The 15000-nt window shown below is 43.9% G+C and overlaps 1 protein-coding gene across 3 annotated transcripts in view; it reads left to right on the top strand.

Moving 5' to 3' along the window:
• FAM120A (family with sequence similarity 120 member A) overlaps positions 1-15000 on the top strand; it is a 131277-nt gene that overhangs the window by 80297 nt on the left and 35980 nt on the right. For all 3 annotated transcript variants that reach the window (XM_085898135.1, XM_085898136.1, XM_085898137.1), the window contains 3 exons: positions 6083-6332; positions 12547-12661; positions 12904-13113. In XM_085898135.1, the coding sequence (XP_085754261.1) occupies positions 6083-6332; positions 12547-12661; positions 12904-13113 (575 nt within the window). The remainder of the gene's footprint in view (positions 1-6082; positions 6333-12546; positions 12662-12903; positions 13114-15000) is intronic.

The following is a 15000-nucleotide window of genomic DNA, read 5'->3' as shown; positions in this document are numbered from 1 at the left end:
TTGTCTGGAACGTTTGCCGATTGAATGAGCAATGTGTTCGGAATTAGCACAAAGCGAAGGATATGTTGCAGGCTACCAAGAAAATCAACAACACTAATCGTGGCTGCAGTGCGGGATGGAGAAACATTGAGTGCTTATATTACAATAGGTGTAAGGTGATCATGTTTTTTTAAGGAGTAGTGGACTGCAACTAAATGTAATGTGCTATGAGGCTCTGCTGATAATAATTCTGTCAATTGTTTTAAATAATAAATAAGCTTGCTTGTTTTAAAGAAGTACCGTAGGCAGTGATGCGTTGTGTCGGGGTATAATTAACACCACTATTGTCCTGCCTGGCAGTTTTGCCAACTACTGTAGTTCATATAGCTTCGTCTTGTTCTCCAAATTGACTAGTCTGTGAATGAAGGAAAGGAAAATGGGGAATTAATTAACTAATTTGACGTACAGTGGCCAGTAAAAGTATTCACCCCCTCCCCTTGCCAAATTTTCACATTTTGATGCCACCTGAGCTTATTTCATGATGATTTCAAATCAAAGTTAAAATGTAGTCTTCACAAACTACTACAAAGTGATCTTCTTCTTGCGTATGGCAGCTTAGCTGCCGGGGTCGCTATCATTTCTTGGAAGCGTGACTGTGTTGCTGATGCAGTGCCCCTCTACCAGTACACACTGGTACTCATTTCGCCGACCTCGGAAGGATGACAGGCTGAGTCAACCCCCTGGTGTATTAATTCAGCAGCCAATGGGACTTGAACTCAGGACCCTAGGATCCCAAGCTGCCACCCTAACCAGTAAGCCAACAGCAGGCTCACTACAAAGTGATAAAGTGAGAGTAATAGAGAAAATCAGATGATTCTCAGTTGCCTAAGTATTCAAACACTTTGCTTAATTAACCCTAAATCACCTCAGGAGAAAATTATTTGTTTGAAAGGTTATTAAATAAGTGTAATAGGTTTCACGAGCATGTAATCAGTGGTTCAACTTAAAAAATTAAAGTCCTTCACTTATCAAAGGAGTTTTAAAGAGCAACTCACTTGGTCAACCAACAAGGCAAACATGAAGACCAAGTTTTACAAAAAGGTCAGACATAAAGTGGTGGAGAATCACCATTCAGGAGAGGGTTAAAAGAAGATTTCAAAGTAGCTTATTATCCCTTTGTGTACGGTGAAATCCATCATGAAGTGGAAGATGTATCATACCACGCAGACTCTCCCAGGATCAGGTCACCCATCCAAACTCAGCAACCGAGCAAGCAGGAAACTGGTTTGGGATGTCACTGTAAATTCAACAATCACTTTGAAAGATCTGCAAGACTCCATGTCTGAGATGGGGGGGGGTCAGTGTTCGTTGATCAATGACATCCCGTTCCCTTCACAAAACTGGCCTCGATGGACAGATGGCAAGAAAGGAGACATTACTGAAAAAGACGCATTTCAAACTCGTATGGAGTTTGCGAAAAAGCATCTTAATGATACTGCAGGCATATGGTGAAAGGTTTTGTGGTCAAACGAGACAAAAGTTGAACTTTTTGGTCTAAATTCAAACCGTAACATCTGGTACAAGCCTAACTCAGCACATCACCCAGTCAACACCATCCCTACGATCAAGCATGGTCCGTGGCAGCATCATGTAACAGGGCTGCTTTTCATCAGCAGGCACTGGCAAGCTTGTCAGGATAGAAGGGACAGTGGATGGTGCAAAGTACAGGAGAATCCTTGATGAAAACCTCCTTGAGTCAGCCATGAATCTGGAACTGGGGAGGAGATTCACATTTCAGCATGACAATGATCTGAAGCACAAAGCTAAAGCCACACTGGAGTGGCTGAATATAAAGAAAATAAATGTTCTTGAGTGACCCAGTCAAAGTCATGACTTGAATCCAATTGAACATTTTATGGCGAAACTTTTGAAGATTGCGGTCCATCGACGATCCCAATCAAACTTGGCAGAACTAGAACAATTTTCACATGAAGAATGGGCAAACATTTCACCATCTCACTGTATAAAGCTGCTAGAGACCTACCCAGAAAGACTCGTAGCAGTCATTGCTGCAAAAGGTGCTTCCACCAAGTACTGACCTCAGGGGTTGAATACTTTTACAACCAGTGAATTTTGATTTGTACATGTCTTTTTGCAGGTATTCCTGACATGTAACCTCCTTCAACTACAACAGTGTTTAGTTTGATCTCTTCAGTTATGAATAAGAGTTCATTTGGAGAGATTGTTTCGACATAATTCATCTAAATGTGGAATTATTGGTTGGTAGTGTATGTTGTTCTGTAGCATTTCATATAGAATCTGGAAACTTGTGTTTTTTCACTTCCTAAGATCACATAGGACTACAAATCAGCTGTTTCCAATTTTTCCAAACATTGCTAATGACATCGTAGGAAAGGATTAATTTGCTAGTTGCAATGCCACACTAATGAAGCCAGATGGTTCCCTACTACCCAGTACCAACAAGTCTATCCTCATTCACGAACTCGAGAGCATGGTTGCAGAGTCTGCCACGTCTCAAACATCCATTGGAGAGGAGTCAACCACCCAACACGGCCCGACCAGCATCATAATATATGGTATGGCTCTCGTACAGGAGATGGTTGTCTACAAAAGCCAAATTAAAACCTGTAAAGATCTGTTGGACTGCTTTATTCGAAGTGTTGATGGTAAATCGGTTGGTTACATGGATGCATACCTAGTATTTGACAACTACAGCATCATTAATTCGCTCAAGGACCAGACAGCTTCGTACGGCAGGGAGAACACAGGACAAGGGGTATAAAGTAGACGATACTACATGCATTAAAGACTTCAAATCATTTCTGAGCACTAAGGAAACAAAAGACAATCTTGTGTTGTATCTTGCACAAAAAGCTGTTCGATTGTGCAAAGTGCCGATCACCACACACACCCAGAAAGGCATCCTTTCTTCCCAGCCAAACATGGTGAGCATTCCGAGTACACAAGAGGAAGCAGATACACTGTTGATCTTGTATGCAGTGGCAGTGAGTCATCTGGGCAATACTGTGCACACACTCGTATACTCTTGTGATACTGATGTACTAGTGCTTGCTCAGCGAAGAGTACCTGATCTGAAGCCGGACAGTGTTATCATCATGGGCACTGGAGATGGACGACGAAAAATCAAACTCAAGCCCATCTATGTTGCTCTCAGTGCAGAAAGAGCAGCAGCATTGCCAGGATTGCATGCACTCACTGGTAGTGATACCACTGGTCACATCAAAGGAAAGGGGAAGTCATCATGCTTCAAAGTCTTCATGAAGGCAGGCAAAGATGTTTTCTGTGCTCTTGCTGGACTTTGTGTTGGAGTGTACCCATCACCAGGGGTGTTGTCTGGATGTGAAAAGTTTGTGTGTCAGCTGTTCAACTCTGGTTTTGCATCAGCCAAGGCACTGAGGTGGCACATGTTCAAGCAGCTGAAGGTTAACCAAGGTGTGGAGAAGCTACTTCCGACTCAAGGATGTATCACTGAGCATATATTGCGCACACACCTACAATCCAACATATGGTTGCAAGACTCAGTAGCTATACCAATTCTGCTGGATCCTGTTACTCTGGGATGGCGACAACTGGAGGACGGCCACTATGTCCCAGTTGTCTCCAAAGTTCCAGCAGCACTGGAGGCTGTGGTGGAACTTGTGAAGTGTTCCTGTGTCACCAGTAAGTGCAGTGGACGGTGCTCTTGTAAGGCACATAATCTAGCCTGTACAGAGCTCTGCAAGTGTGAAGGAGCTGAGGACACATGCAACAATGTCGCAATTGATGAGAATTCAAGCGATGACGAGGAAAATGAAGACTTGGATGACTAAATAATTATATATGCCTAAGTATCTTTGTGTTTTGTATTTCCACATCCATTCAAATTGTATGTTCTCAGTACTACAGAACGTCCTTTTTGTGCTTATTTGGCTGTCATCTTTTGGGGGGTTCGTAAATAATGCCGAACTTGGTTAAATTTAGCTGAACAGATATTTTTTATTATCTCTGAATGTGCTATAATGGGTAAAATATGGCGATTTCTCAAATTTTGGATTTTGGTGACTGCTTATGAATAAAAAAATTGGAAACCTCTTTTTGTGTTCACTGTAAACATAGGAAGTGAAAAATTACAAGTTTCCAGATTCTATATGAAAAGTTGACCGAATTACACAATGACATACACTATGCCACTATGGGGTTGAATACCTACTTTGGTAGGCCACTGGATACTCCACATTGACTTATCGACCAAAAAAATACAGTATATTTATTTTTAATTGTTTTTTTTTTGCCGAGAGGGAAGGTAATGGTGAATGTAGATTTTGATATCTATCAGCTGTTCTCCCAGTTACCACTTTGTTTGGTACAGCAACAACTTTTGGATGGCTTTGTTATCTGGGTACACATTTGATGGTCTTAATTTTGCCTATTTTATCTTCCTTTTTTTCCAGCGGAGTTTAATTTAGTTCGGTACACTTTACTGAGGGCACAGGTTGGTCAACCAAACTTACAGCATGGGGAGGTTTGCACGTGGTGCTGGCCGTTCCTTTTTTTTTTGTCTTTATGAAGGAATGTATGTACATTTTGATGGAAAAAGCTGTTCCCTCTGGAACAATAATTTGGCCTGTTAAAATCAAGCCCCCCCCTGCATCCCCCTTCCCCTGAAAGTAAATAATGAAGGTTACAATCTGCAGAAGTCAATGCAGTTGTTCCAATCTGTAATAATCTGTGAAAGCAATAGTAAAATCAGTAATAGTTGATTATTTTGCTTTGACTCCATTGCCATCAAAAATGTCATCAGAACTGAGTGAAACTCCATCTAAAAGGTACCACTTGTATGTGAGATGTCAGTAGTGATGAAGCCATTACATTATGTAAGGTTTATCATTTGGGTGAGCTATTTATGGCCCATGCTACACATTTGGTAGTTATTGTTGATAATTAGCCCCGGTCAGTTCTGCTCAAACAGCCTTCGGGCACGGCGATAGCTGATTGGTCTCCTGGGAGTGACCCAGAGAACAGTGTGTATCAAGGAAACAAACAATTACCAATGATTTTGTAATTATATTGTTTGAAGGAGTGTTAAACTGATAGCCCTCCATCTGTCATCTATTCTATTGTTTGCAATTACAGCACACTTATAAAATGTCAAGCGTCTTGCATGTTTTGCTTTGATTCCGTCACATTATGAACAGGTCCTATTAAAACCTCTTCAGTGTGGGAGTGACAAAGAGAATGTGAAAAGCCAGCACTATAATCCATAAATTTTGATAAAACCAATAATGACAATGGTTAAAAGGTAAAACTTCACACAATTTATGAAAGAACTGGGAATGAAGGTAAGCTGGGGGAGTTGGAGGGCCAGAAGGCCTCTAGATATTTAGCTGGGATGGCACGGAGAGACAAAGAAATCTGCAAAGAACGCAAGGGAATGGCGGTCGGTGTAAAATGAGCGCCTTCACTTGGCTTCAAGGTTAATAGTCGCGTCCTATAACTGTTCCTTGGCCAGCAAACAGTTTGGAGCAAGCCAGGAATAGGCTGATCCTGATGAAGGTTAGATTCTGGAAGTGACATTTTGGCCGGAGTTTGATAAACCCACGTTTCCTGCTTTGCATCCTGCCTCCCAACTGGCGCACCATACCTCGTTCGTCTCCTGACGGGCACTGTGCCCTCATCAAAATCTCACCAACCCCGCTCTGCTCGTACTCGCACCAAAACAGAAAGAGTTGCAGCAATGTTGTGTGGAGTATTCATTCTTCACGTAATTTTATTAGGTTTTTATTTATTTATTTGATTAATTAATTTAATTTTTTATGGAGATATATATATATATATATATATATATATATATATATATATATATATATATATATATATATATATATATATATATATATGTGTGTGTGTGTGTGTGTGTGTGTGTGTGTGTGTGTGTGTGTGTGTGTGTGTGTGTGTGTGTGTGTATGCATACAATAGGAGATGCAGCACACAACTGAAGCTCCTCAATAGCTTCAGTTGTGCAATGTCTCCTATGATTGTTTTTTTTTTCTTATTGCCTTTATTTTTTTTTCTGTTGGCCTAGTGCCCCCTGTGCTAGTGAAGGAGTGGAGTGCATACAAGGGCAAGTCTCCACAAACTCCTGAGCTGGTCGAGGCACTGACATTTCGTGAGTGGACCTGTCCTACACTGCGCCGCCTATGGCTTGGCAAGGCAATGGAGGACAAGAACAGGCGGATGCGTGCCTTTTTGGCATGTTTGCGCTCAGACACCCCCGGCATGGTTAACCCAGCAGCTGTGCCCACCCAGCACCTTGTCCTGTGCTGTGTCCTAAGGTCAGAACCACCTTTGCTTTTTTTTTTCTTTCTTTCTTTCTTTCGCTCTGATTTTCAACCTTGTTTTCACTGCCTGTTTTATTAAATAATGTATTATTTATTTTTGCGAGTTGTGAATTTTGTCAGGAATTCACAGCTGTGTACCCATTGTACTGCCTTTTGGCTTGGTGAAATATTTTGGGGAAAAGCAGAAAAATTAACAAATTGAGACTAAGAAATCCAAGTTTGATGACTGCATCAATGATTTGAATGTTGCAAGAACTGGGAGTACAGGCAGAAATGAATTACCTCTGTCACCAAAGGTGGACGGAGGTTATGTTTTCACCCCTGTCTGTCTGTCTGTGAGCAGCAAATCTCAACAAGTTATGCACAGATTCAGACGAAACTTGGTGGACATGTTAAGTGTCTGTCAAGGACGAATTTATTTGATTTTGATGAAGATCTGGATCCGGATACGAGAATTTTTAAATTCTACACGCAATTTATCACCATTGAGAGAGATGGCGAAAAACGACACGCAGACATAGCATGATATTTGAAAACATGGACGGATTCGGACGAAACTTGTTGGATGAGTTGGGTGTGTGACCAGAACAAGCTGATTAGATTTTGGTTTAGGTCCAGATGCATAACCATCCTATCAGTGGGATACAAAACGTAAAATGTTCAGTCTGACGGTGGTACGTGCTCTTACAGGTGCCGTTACTTGTGTTCAAAATGACAGTGAAGTTGCGACTGACAGTGGCAATGTTAGTAAGTCATGTTGTAGTACATATGGAATCGGTTTCATTCATATCCGGTTTTGGGATCGGCGCATGTGGACGACTGGTCGATGCTTTCTCTCACTTGTTCTTCTAAGCGAAGCTGTTTGTGTTTTTTCATTAATTTTCTGTCCCAAACCGTATCCTGAAGTATTGAATAGTTTTAGTCGTTTCCCGTGTTAAGGTGTGCCCTCTGGTGTGGGTGAAGTTGAGCAGCGTTTGTTGCACTCGCCAAATATGGGTTGCTGAGAGTGAGCAGCTATTGGAATTGAATCTACAACAGTCAGTTGTGCTTCTTTCATTTTTTTTTCCTCGTTTTCGCTCCTTTTATTCCAGTTAATGTTACGACTGATCCTTCAGCTCAATCCATTTCCCCTCCTCCCGAAAAAAAATTCAAACAAAACATTCCTCCTCCTTCACTCAGAAAAAAAAAAACCCAAACTCCAATCTCAGTGTCAGTTACTCATTTTCCACTCACCTCTTCACAATATCTACAAACTGAATAAAACGTTTCTCTTATTTAAAACTCCTTCACAACCTCAAAAAAAAAAATGCTTCCAAAATGTATCTTAAAATGCCTTACTCTGCTTATTACTTCATCAGGAACAACTCATTCATTCTTCTTCTTCTAAATCAAAATCTCTTCCTTTTCTCTTTGACGAGACTTATTTCTCAAAATCTCCCCACTCCTAAATGCATAGTTCATCCAGCCTCCTATTTCACTTACAGCTGAATTTTCCTCCATGCCTTCAACCAAAAACATTCTCACCACCACCCCACCCAGCAAGTCTGCCGCAGGTTATTCAGTCTGGAAATCCTGAAGCAACAATTTTGCAAAGGCTTGTGTGCACATGCCAAAAATTTCCCCTTCACATCCATTCATGGTGTCAAATCCCTCCATGTCAGTACCATCTGCCCCCCTTCGTCTTGCCCCCTCCCGGCTTCGCCCCACTCCACACCTCCCCTGTCTCCACTCACACCCTCTCCTTGCTCCTTTCCACATCCCTACATCTTATCAGCAGCTCCCTAACTGTGTGGGCCTCAAACATCTGGGGCCTCCGTTCCAACCCGACAGATCTCTCCTAATCCAGCCCGCTGCTGAGAAACCAGATATTATCTGTTTAATTGCATCCTTACTCTCACAGGACTTCCCTGACTCCTTAGTGTCTCTCCTTGGCTATTGTCTTCTCTGGTTTGATCGACTTGAATTCCGTCCTTGCGGCGGAGTTGCGATGTACATCAAAAACTCCATTTCTCCTGCTCCATGTACCGATCTTGCACCTCCTAAACCTGAGGAGTACCTCTGGCTGTGACTTCCCCTCCGCTCCCACCTCATGTTTGTCTGTATTTTACTGTCCTCCCAACAGTGGTGACTCCATCTACCTCTCTCTCTCTCTCTCTCTCTCTCTCTCTCTCTCTCTCTCTCTCTCTCTCTCTCTCTCTCTCTCTCTCTCTCTCAAACAACATGGACCAACTTTTAATCACTCATCCCAACTCTCTTCCTCAAATGTGAAGATTTAAATTGTCACCGTGCTAATTAGCTGCGTGTTGGTACCTCTCTCACCGGCCATGGAACTTCTGCAAAGGACTTCTGTGACTACATGGGACTGACTCGATCTGTAAACTTTCCCACCCGGATTTCTCCCAATGGAAAATCTTCCCTTCTGTATTTGGTGATGACCAACTAACTTCCCAGCCAATATATCTTGCCCATCCTCTGCCCCAATTAGCTTATCTGATCATGTGATTGTGAAGGTCAACATCTATCTGGCCATTCTCAGAGAACAGTCTCAGCACCAACGAGTCTGGCAGTTCACCCAGACAAACTAGCAGGGACTGCAAGCAGCCATCACACTTCAGGACTGTTCTCTTATATGTACTGCAACTGAGATTAATTTACCTTGACAAAATCCCAAACTGGACAACCACTTGGAATATGTCTTTCAATCCTAAGAACTCTCCTCTCTCTCTCCACTCTGTCCTCTCTCTCCTCTCTCTCCCCAAAAGAACTGTACTGCAAATCCTTCAATCCACTTTCTCAACAACCCCTTCGAAAAGGTTCAGTCATTCACTCTTCGGTCTCGCTCTCAGCAATGATCTCTTTTGGGAAAGCAACATTTCAAAGTTGAACCGATGTTGACCTCCAAAGCCAGACGCCGACAGGACATCCTTGGTCGTGAAAAGTCCTTCTTGGCACACCTGAGTTTGCCGAAACTATCTAAATTTAGAACCACTGCTCACCTCAACTAATTTATTCCTTTTTGCCGGCCTGTGAAACAAACTTCCACATCCTCTTCATCCATCAGACGGCGGTGTCGTCCTCCAGACGGCGGTCTCCTCGGTTTAACCTGAGGCGGTCCCTTTGGGTGAGTGCCTGTAATGTCCTATCCCTAAGAGAGGATGATCACCTGTCTCTGTTATCATCTGAGCTCAAGCGTTGGCCATCGGTATTGCAGCATCCTCTAACGATTGGAGTCCGGTTTGTGGTGAGATCATGGCGGGTGGTTACACTTACGATTGGTCTGGTCGCTCTGATGATTGCCATGTCCAAGGAGTTGCTGTAGCTCTGTCCAACAAGCTGACTCCAATGATAATTAAGGTAACCGGTCAACGAGCGTATTATGAGACTAAGGATTCATCACTCCTTGAGTGCCATTTTCCTGGTCTCTGTTTATGCTCCGACTGAGGTGAGTGATCTCACCGTGAAGGATGCATTCTACGCCACGCTCGAGTCTGTGGTCGATCAGTGCCCCAGGCGAGATACACTTTCAGTCTTGGGGGATTTCAATGCATCGACTGGAACTGATAGGGATGGTTATGAGACATGTGTTGGTCTCCATGGGTCAGGAACTATGAACCAGAACAGCACTAAGTTCCTTGACTATGCAAGAAGTCGTGGACTCAGGGTGGCTGGTTCATGGTTTCAGCGCCCACAAACTCATCGCTGGACTTGGTATTCCATTGCTGGCGGTGTGGCAAAGGAGATTGACCATGTGCTCGTTCATGGTCGCAGGTGGATGATCCAGAACTGCAGGGTCTGCCGGAGTGCTCAGTTCCTAAATACTGACCACAGGCTTGAAGCAACTCTTAAGTTGCACCTTAAATCCAGGAGAATGGTACCATCCCAGCCTAGGCTGGGTGTTGGCAAGCTCAAGGATGAGAGGGTAGCTGAGGAGTTTGCGAACAGGCTGAGTGGTGATTTGGGGGTCTGAGTGCTTTGGGAGAACCTGAAGAGTTGCGGAATGCCTTCAAGACCACCGTCCTTGATGTTGCCAGTGGACGTCTTGGAACTCATCATCGTGCGAAGAAGAATTTTGTCTGAAGGGACACTGGATACCATTGACCAGATTCGCAGGGCCAGGCTGAATGGCAGAGCTAAGCTGTTCAGGGAGCTGAGACGTAAAACTGTACGTGCACTAAGGGTGGACAAGGAGGCCAATGTGTGAATAATCTGTGAGGGGGTAGAACATCACCTGTGATCAAGTGATTCTCATCCTGCTTACAGGAGAATTTGTGCATTGTGTTCTTCCAAGCCCATCCCTCGATCTACTGCAATTAGAGCAGAGGGTGGTGGGCTCTTGAAAGAGGAGTCTGAAGTGAAGGCCCGTTGGGCTGGTTACTTTGAGCGGCTGTACCAGGCTGATCCATCAGCTGTCGAGTTGGATGTCAGGGTTGTTACTATCCCCATTGCTGACCCTCCAATAAACTGTAGTCCACCTTTGTTTGTGGAAACACAGACTGCGGTGAACTGTGACATCTCATTGAAATTGGATAAAGCTCCTGAAATCTGTGGCATTCATGCTGAACTTCTCAAGGCTGGTGGAAATGTTGCACTCGTGTAGTTGCATGCAGTTCTGGGCTCTGCCTGGAACACGGGCATCATCCCAACTGACTGGAAGAGGGGCCTTGTTGTCCCTCTCTGGAAAGAAGAGGGTGATCGCCAAGACTGAAACAACTACCGAGGGGTGACACTGCTGTCAGTGCCAGGCAAGGTCTTTGCTCGAATAATTCTTGATAGGGTTCGTCACCATCTGCTTGAGCACCAGCGTCCAGAGCAGTCAGGCTTTGCACCAAAGAGGTCAACGATTGACCGTATCCTTGCTCTTTGGGTCCTCACCAACGCAGACGAGAGTTTCGGCAGGGGCTACTTGTAGCTTCTGTTGATCTCTGTAAAGTGTTTGATTCAGGGAATTGGGATGCCCTCTTGAGGATTCTTGGTCTTCGTGGGGTGCCACCAAAACTGATCAATTTGATGTCAGAACTCTACTCTGGTACTGAGAGTGCTGTGAGATGTGGTGGTACCATCTCTGACATATTTCTAGTTGTTACTGGAGTTTGTCAGGGGTATGTACTGGCCCCCACACTTTTCAGCACTTGTATGGACTGGATTCTGGAGAGGATGTTGGAGACATCAAGCTGCAGTGCATCGTTTGGGACTGTCAAGATCTCTGACCTTGATTTCACATATGACGCAGTCATCTTTACGGAGACTTTAGATATCCTTTTGGGGGCCCATTGAGGTGTTGAATGAGGAGTCGGAGCCGCTGGGATTCCGGGTTTCCTGGGTCAAAACTAAGATCCAGACTTTCAGTGACATCTTGGATGGTGCTATCTTGTCTGTACCTGTTTGTGGCGAGGATGTTGATGTCATAGAGAGATTCACTTACCTTGGCAGTGATATAATCATGTCTCTGCTGGCTGTAAGCCAGAGGTCCACAGACGTCTGGGTCGGGCCTGGGGAGTCATGGATTCCCTGGATCATGGGGTGTGGCGCTGCCGGTACCTGTGTTGGAAAATGAAAGTCCAAGTCTTCAGGTCCTTGGTGCTAGCAGTCTTGCTCTTCGGATGTGAGACTTGGACTCTGACCAGGGATCTGAGATGGAGACTTTATTCCTTTGGTACCAGGTCTCTTCGGAGAATCCTTGGCTTTCGCTGGTTGGACTTTGTGTCCAATGAGCGGTTGTTGAGAGAGACTCAAATGAGATTTGTGACCTGCATCAACCGTGAGCGTCAGTTGCGGTTGTATGAACATGTGGCTCGTTTTCCTGACGCTGATCCTGCTCACCAGATTCTCTCAGCGAGGGAGCCTCATGAGTGGAAGATGCCAATGGGCCGATCACGTGCCTCGTGGTTGCAGCAGATTGATTGGCATCTCGAGAAGATGGGGATGGGCCATACATCTGCCTGGGGGAATGGCCAGACTCGCTGCTGCGTTGCATGCTCCCATACCTGACCTGACCTGTGAAACAAACTTCCACATTCTCTTCAATCTCATTTTACCCTTCACGTGTTCAAGATAGCCGTTTCCCATCATCTCAAATCATCCCCCATTCAAAACCATGATCTTTTCCACATCCATTAAAATGGTCTGCAATCTCTGATTGCTCTTTATAGTTATTATTTTCATCAGCTTTCTTTCCTGAGCATTTGCGCTAACGACTTGTTGTTGACAGGTACATGTTGCAGTGGCCTGGTGGGCGCATCCTCCGCAGGCAAGAGCTTGATGCCTTCCTCGCCCAGGCTGTCTCTCCAATGCTGTATAAGCCTGAGCAGCTGCAAGAGCTTAAGGTGCGTCCTTGAGGTGCTTTTGGTTTGCAATGATGGTTATTTGAAGTGCAACTTGTTGTCATTGTTTTTATTCATTCCCTGCCTATGGATTTACCTTTTGTTGTATAATTCATCAAATAGTTTGCAATATTCAGGCTTGCAAACTGTCGAGAACAAGAAAGCTGTATTTTATTTTTTCATTCTTTGCTTCGTTCTCTCTGCTAATCCTAACATGCTTTCTAATACACCTATCTGATACACAGATCGATGGGCTGGATCCTCGTGGGGTGCAGCTGGCTGCGCTTTTCATGCGTGGTGTGGAGATGGTGTTGTTTGCAAATGATGCGTGTGGGCAGCCTGTACCCTGGGAACACTGTTGTCCCTGGCTGTACTTTGATGGCAAGCTGTTTCAGAGCAAGCTGGCGAAAGCAGCCAGGGATCGTGTACCACTGCTTGAGCTCTGTGATGGTCAGGTGAGATATATCAATGCCATGACTAAGTGATAAGTTCATGTGTGTAGCTCTTCTTCATTTATGCTCCACAAAACGAACTAGGTTGATCAACCATTGATGTTATTCCAAGCCATTGTTTGCATATTTATTTCTCTCTCTCTCTCACACACACACGCCTGGTGTTGGCTTAATGGTTGAGTTCAAACACCATTGGCTGCTGAATTAACACCAGCTGGGGTTGATTCAGCCTGTCATCCTTCTGAGGTTGGCAAATGGTATAGGGGCACAGCATCAGCGGCATAGTCGCACCCTAACAAAATGACAGCTACCCGGCAGCCAAGCTGCCATACGCAAGAAGAAGAATAATAATAATATTGGTTTATACCAGATTGTTACGACAGCCATAACCTTGGATAATATGAGAATGAAGTGCAAATGCCAACTTGGGCAACTTAAAATACCTGAAACCAACCTATTTCAATATACTGCAGAAGGAAGGCCTTAACTTATGTTGAGCAGCGTTTGTTGCACTCGCCAAATATGGGTTGCTGAGAGTGAGCAGCTATTGGAATTGAATCTACAACAGTCAGTGGAGGATGAAACATCACTTCACCGTACAGCTCATTTCGGTGACTAAATTGTCAAAAGTATTTGTTTTTGTGCTTCGTCTGATTTTGATCTCAGGTGTTTATATGCTTTGCTGCATTTGTTGAAATCTATATATAAAATCGATTTTTCTGTCATTTTAGCAGTCTTGCACATGTTTGAATGTGATGGTCATTTGTGTTGAGATTGCCATGGTTACCATGATGACTTGTGAGCCACTGAAGGGATTTTTTCCTAAACTTGGTGTGAAGGTGTATCATGATGCCAATATGAACTGATTTGATTTTGGGTTCAGAGTCAAAGGTCATGTGACCTTTATCTGAAAGTCGCAGATTTTAGTTACGGCAATAAACCTGTGAACCACTTAAGGGATTTTGACCAAACTTTGCATAGCTATTGATTGTAATAAAGATGAACTGATTAAATTTTTGGTTCTAAGGTCAAATGCTCTTTAATTGAAAATCCATGTTACTACGATAACTTATGAACCATGCAAGAGATTTCAGCCATACTTGACACTAATGGACTGGAATTCAAAGATGAGCCAATTCAGTTTTCGATTGAAAAGATCAAAGGTCATGCAAATTTTGAAAATCATTTTGCAGACCATCACTCGAGTTGGAAGGATCTGATGTCTATCTCCGTCGTCGTCGTCATCTCCTTCATCTTTTCTCCGTCTCTGTCTCCCTCTCTCTCTCTCTCTCTCACCCCCTGCTGGCTGTTGGTACGTTGTGTGTACTGTCATGGCCGCTCCTTTCTTCGTGTCATGAATACCCCTCCTCTGCCGTGCTGTTTGGTGTTTCCACTTTCCCCATTTTTCGTTTCCCATGTGTTCGTTTTCTACTTGTGGACTTTTCCCGTGTTTTTTTTTCCTTCCTGTCTGAAGAAGAAAGATAGAGAGAGAGCCTACGGTCTCGTGTCGAGAAAATCGTAGGCCGAAGGCCTGTCATGGCCGCCGGGGGAGGTTTTTCTCGTTCACTGCGACCATGTTCTTTGTTAATTCTCAACTTTAATCGTTGATTTCTTGGTGTTTGTGAAAACGCCTTATTTCTCTCGATAAAGTTTACTAACTTGTACTCTTGAGTGAGAATGGTGGGTGAATGTTTCCATGTCGAGATGTTCGAGTCATTAACTCGTAAAAACGCTGTTTTTTGCTTCCCTCCCAGTGAGGTGGAACTTAACGATGTGCTTTCCGCCATTGGTAACACCGTTGGTTTACATAATATCCGTGCTGCTTCTCGCATGAATAAGAAGTTTGTGGTGTTTGTGTCGGAGGAACACGTGGTCGCCACGGTGGTTGAG

This window comes from Eptatretus burgeri, chromosome 10, assembly GCF_056783735.1.
Source record: "Eptatretus burgeri isolate ZD-2024b chromosome 10, Ebu_testis_v1, whole genome shotgun sequence".
In the NCBI taxonomy this organism is placed as follows: domain Eukaryota; kingdom Metazoa; phylum Chordata; class Myxini; order Myxiniformes; family Myxinidae; genus Eptatretus; species Eptatretus burgeri.
Note: the sequence above shows the minus strand (reverse complement) of the source record. Positions and strands in the feature narration are given on the sequence as shown.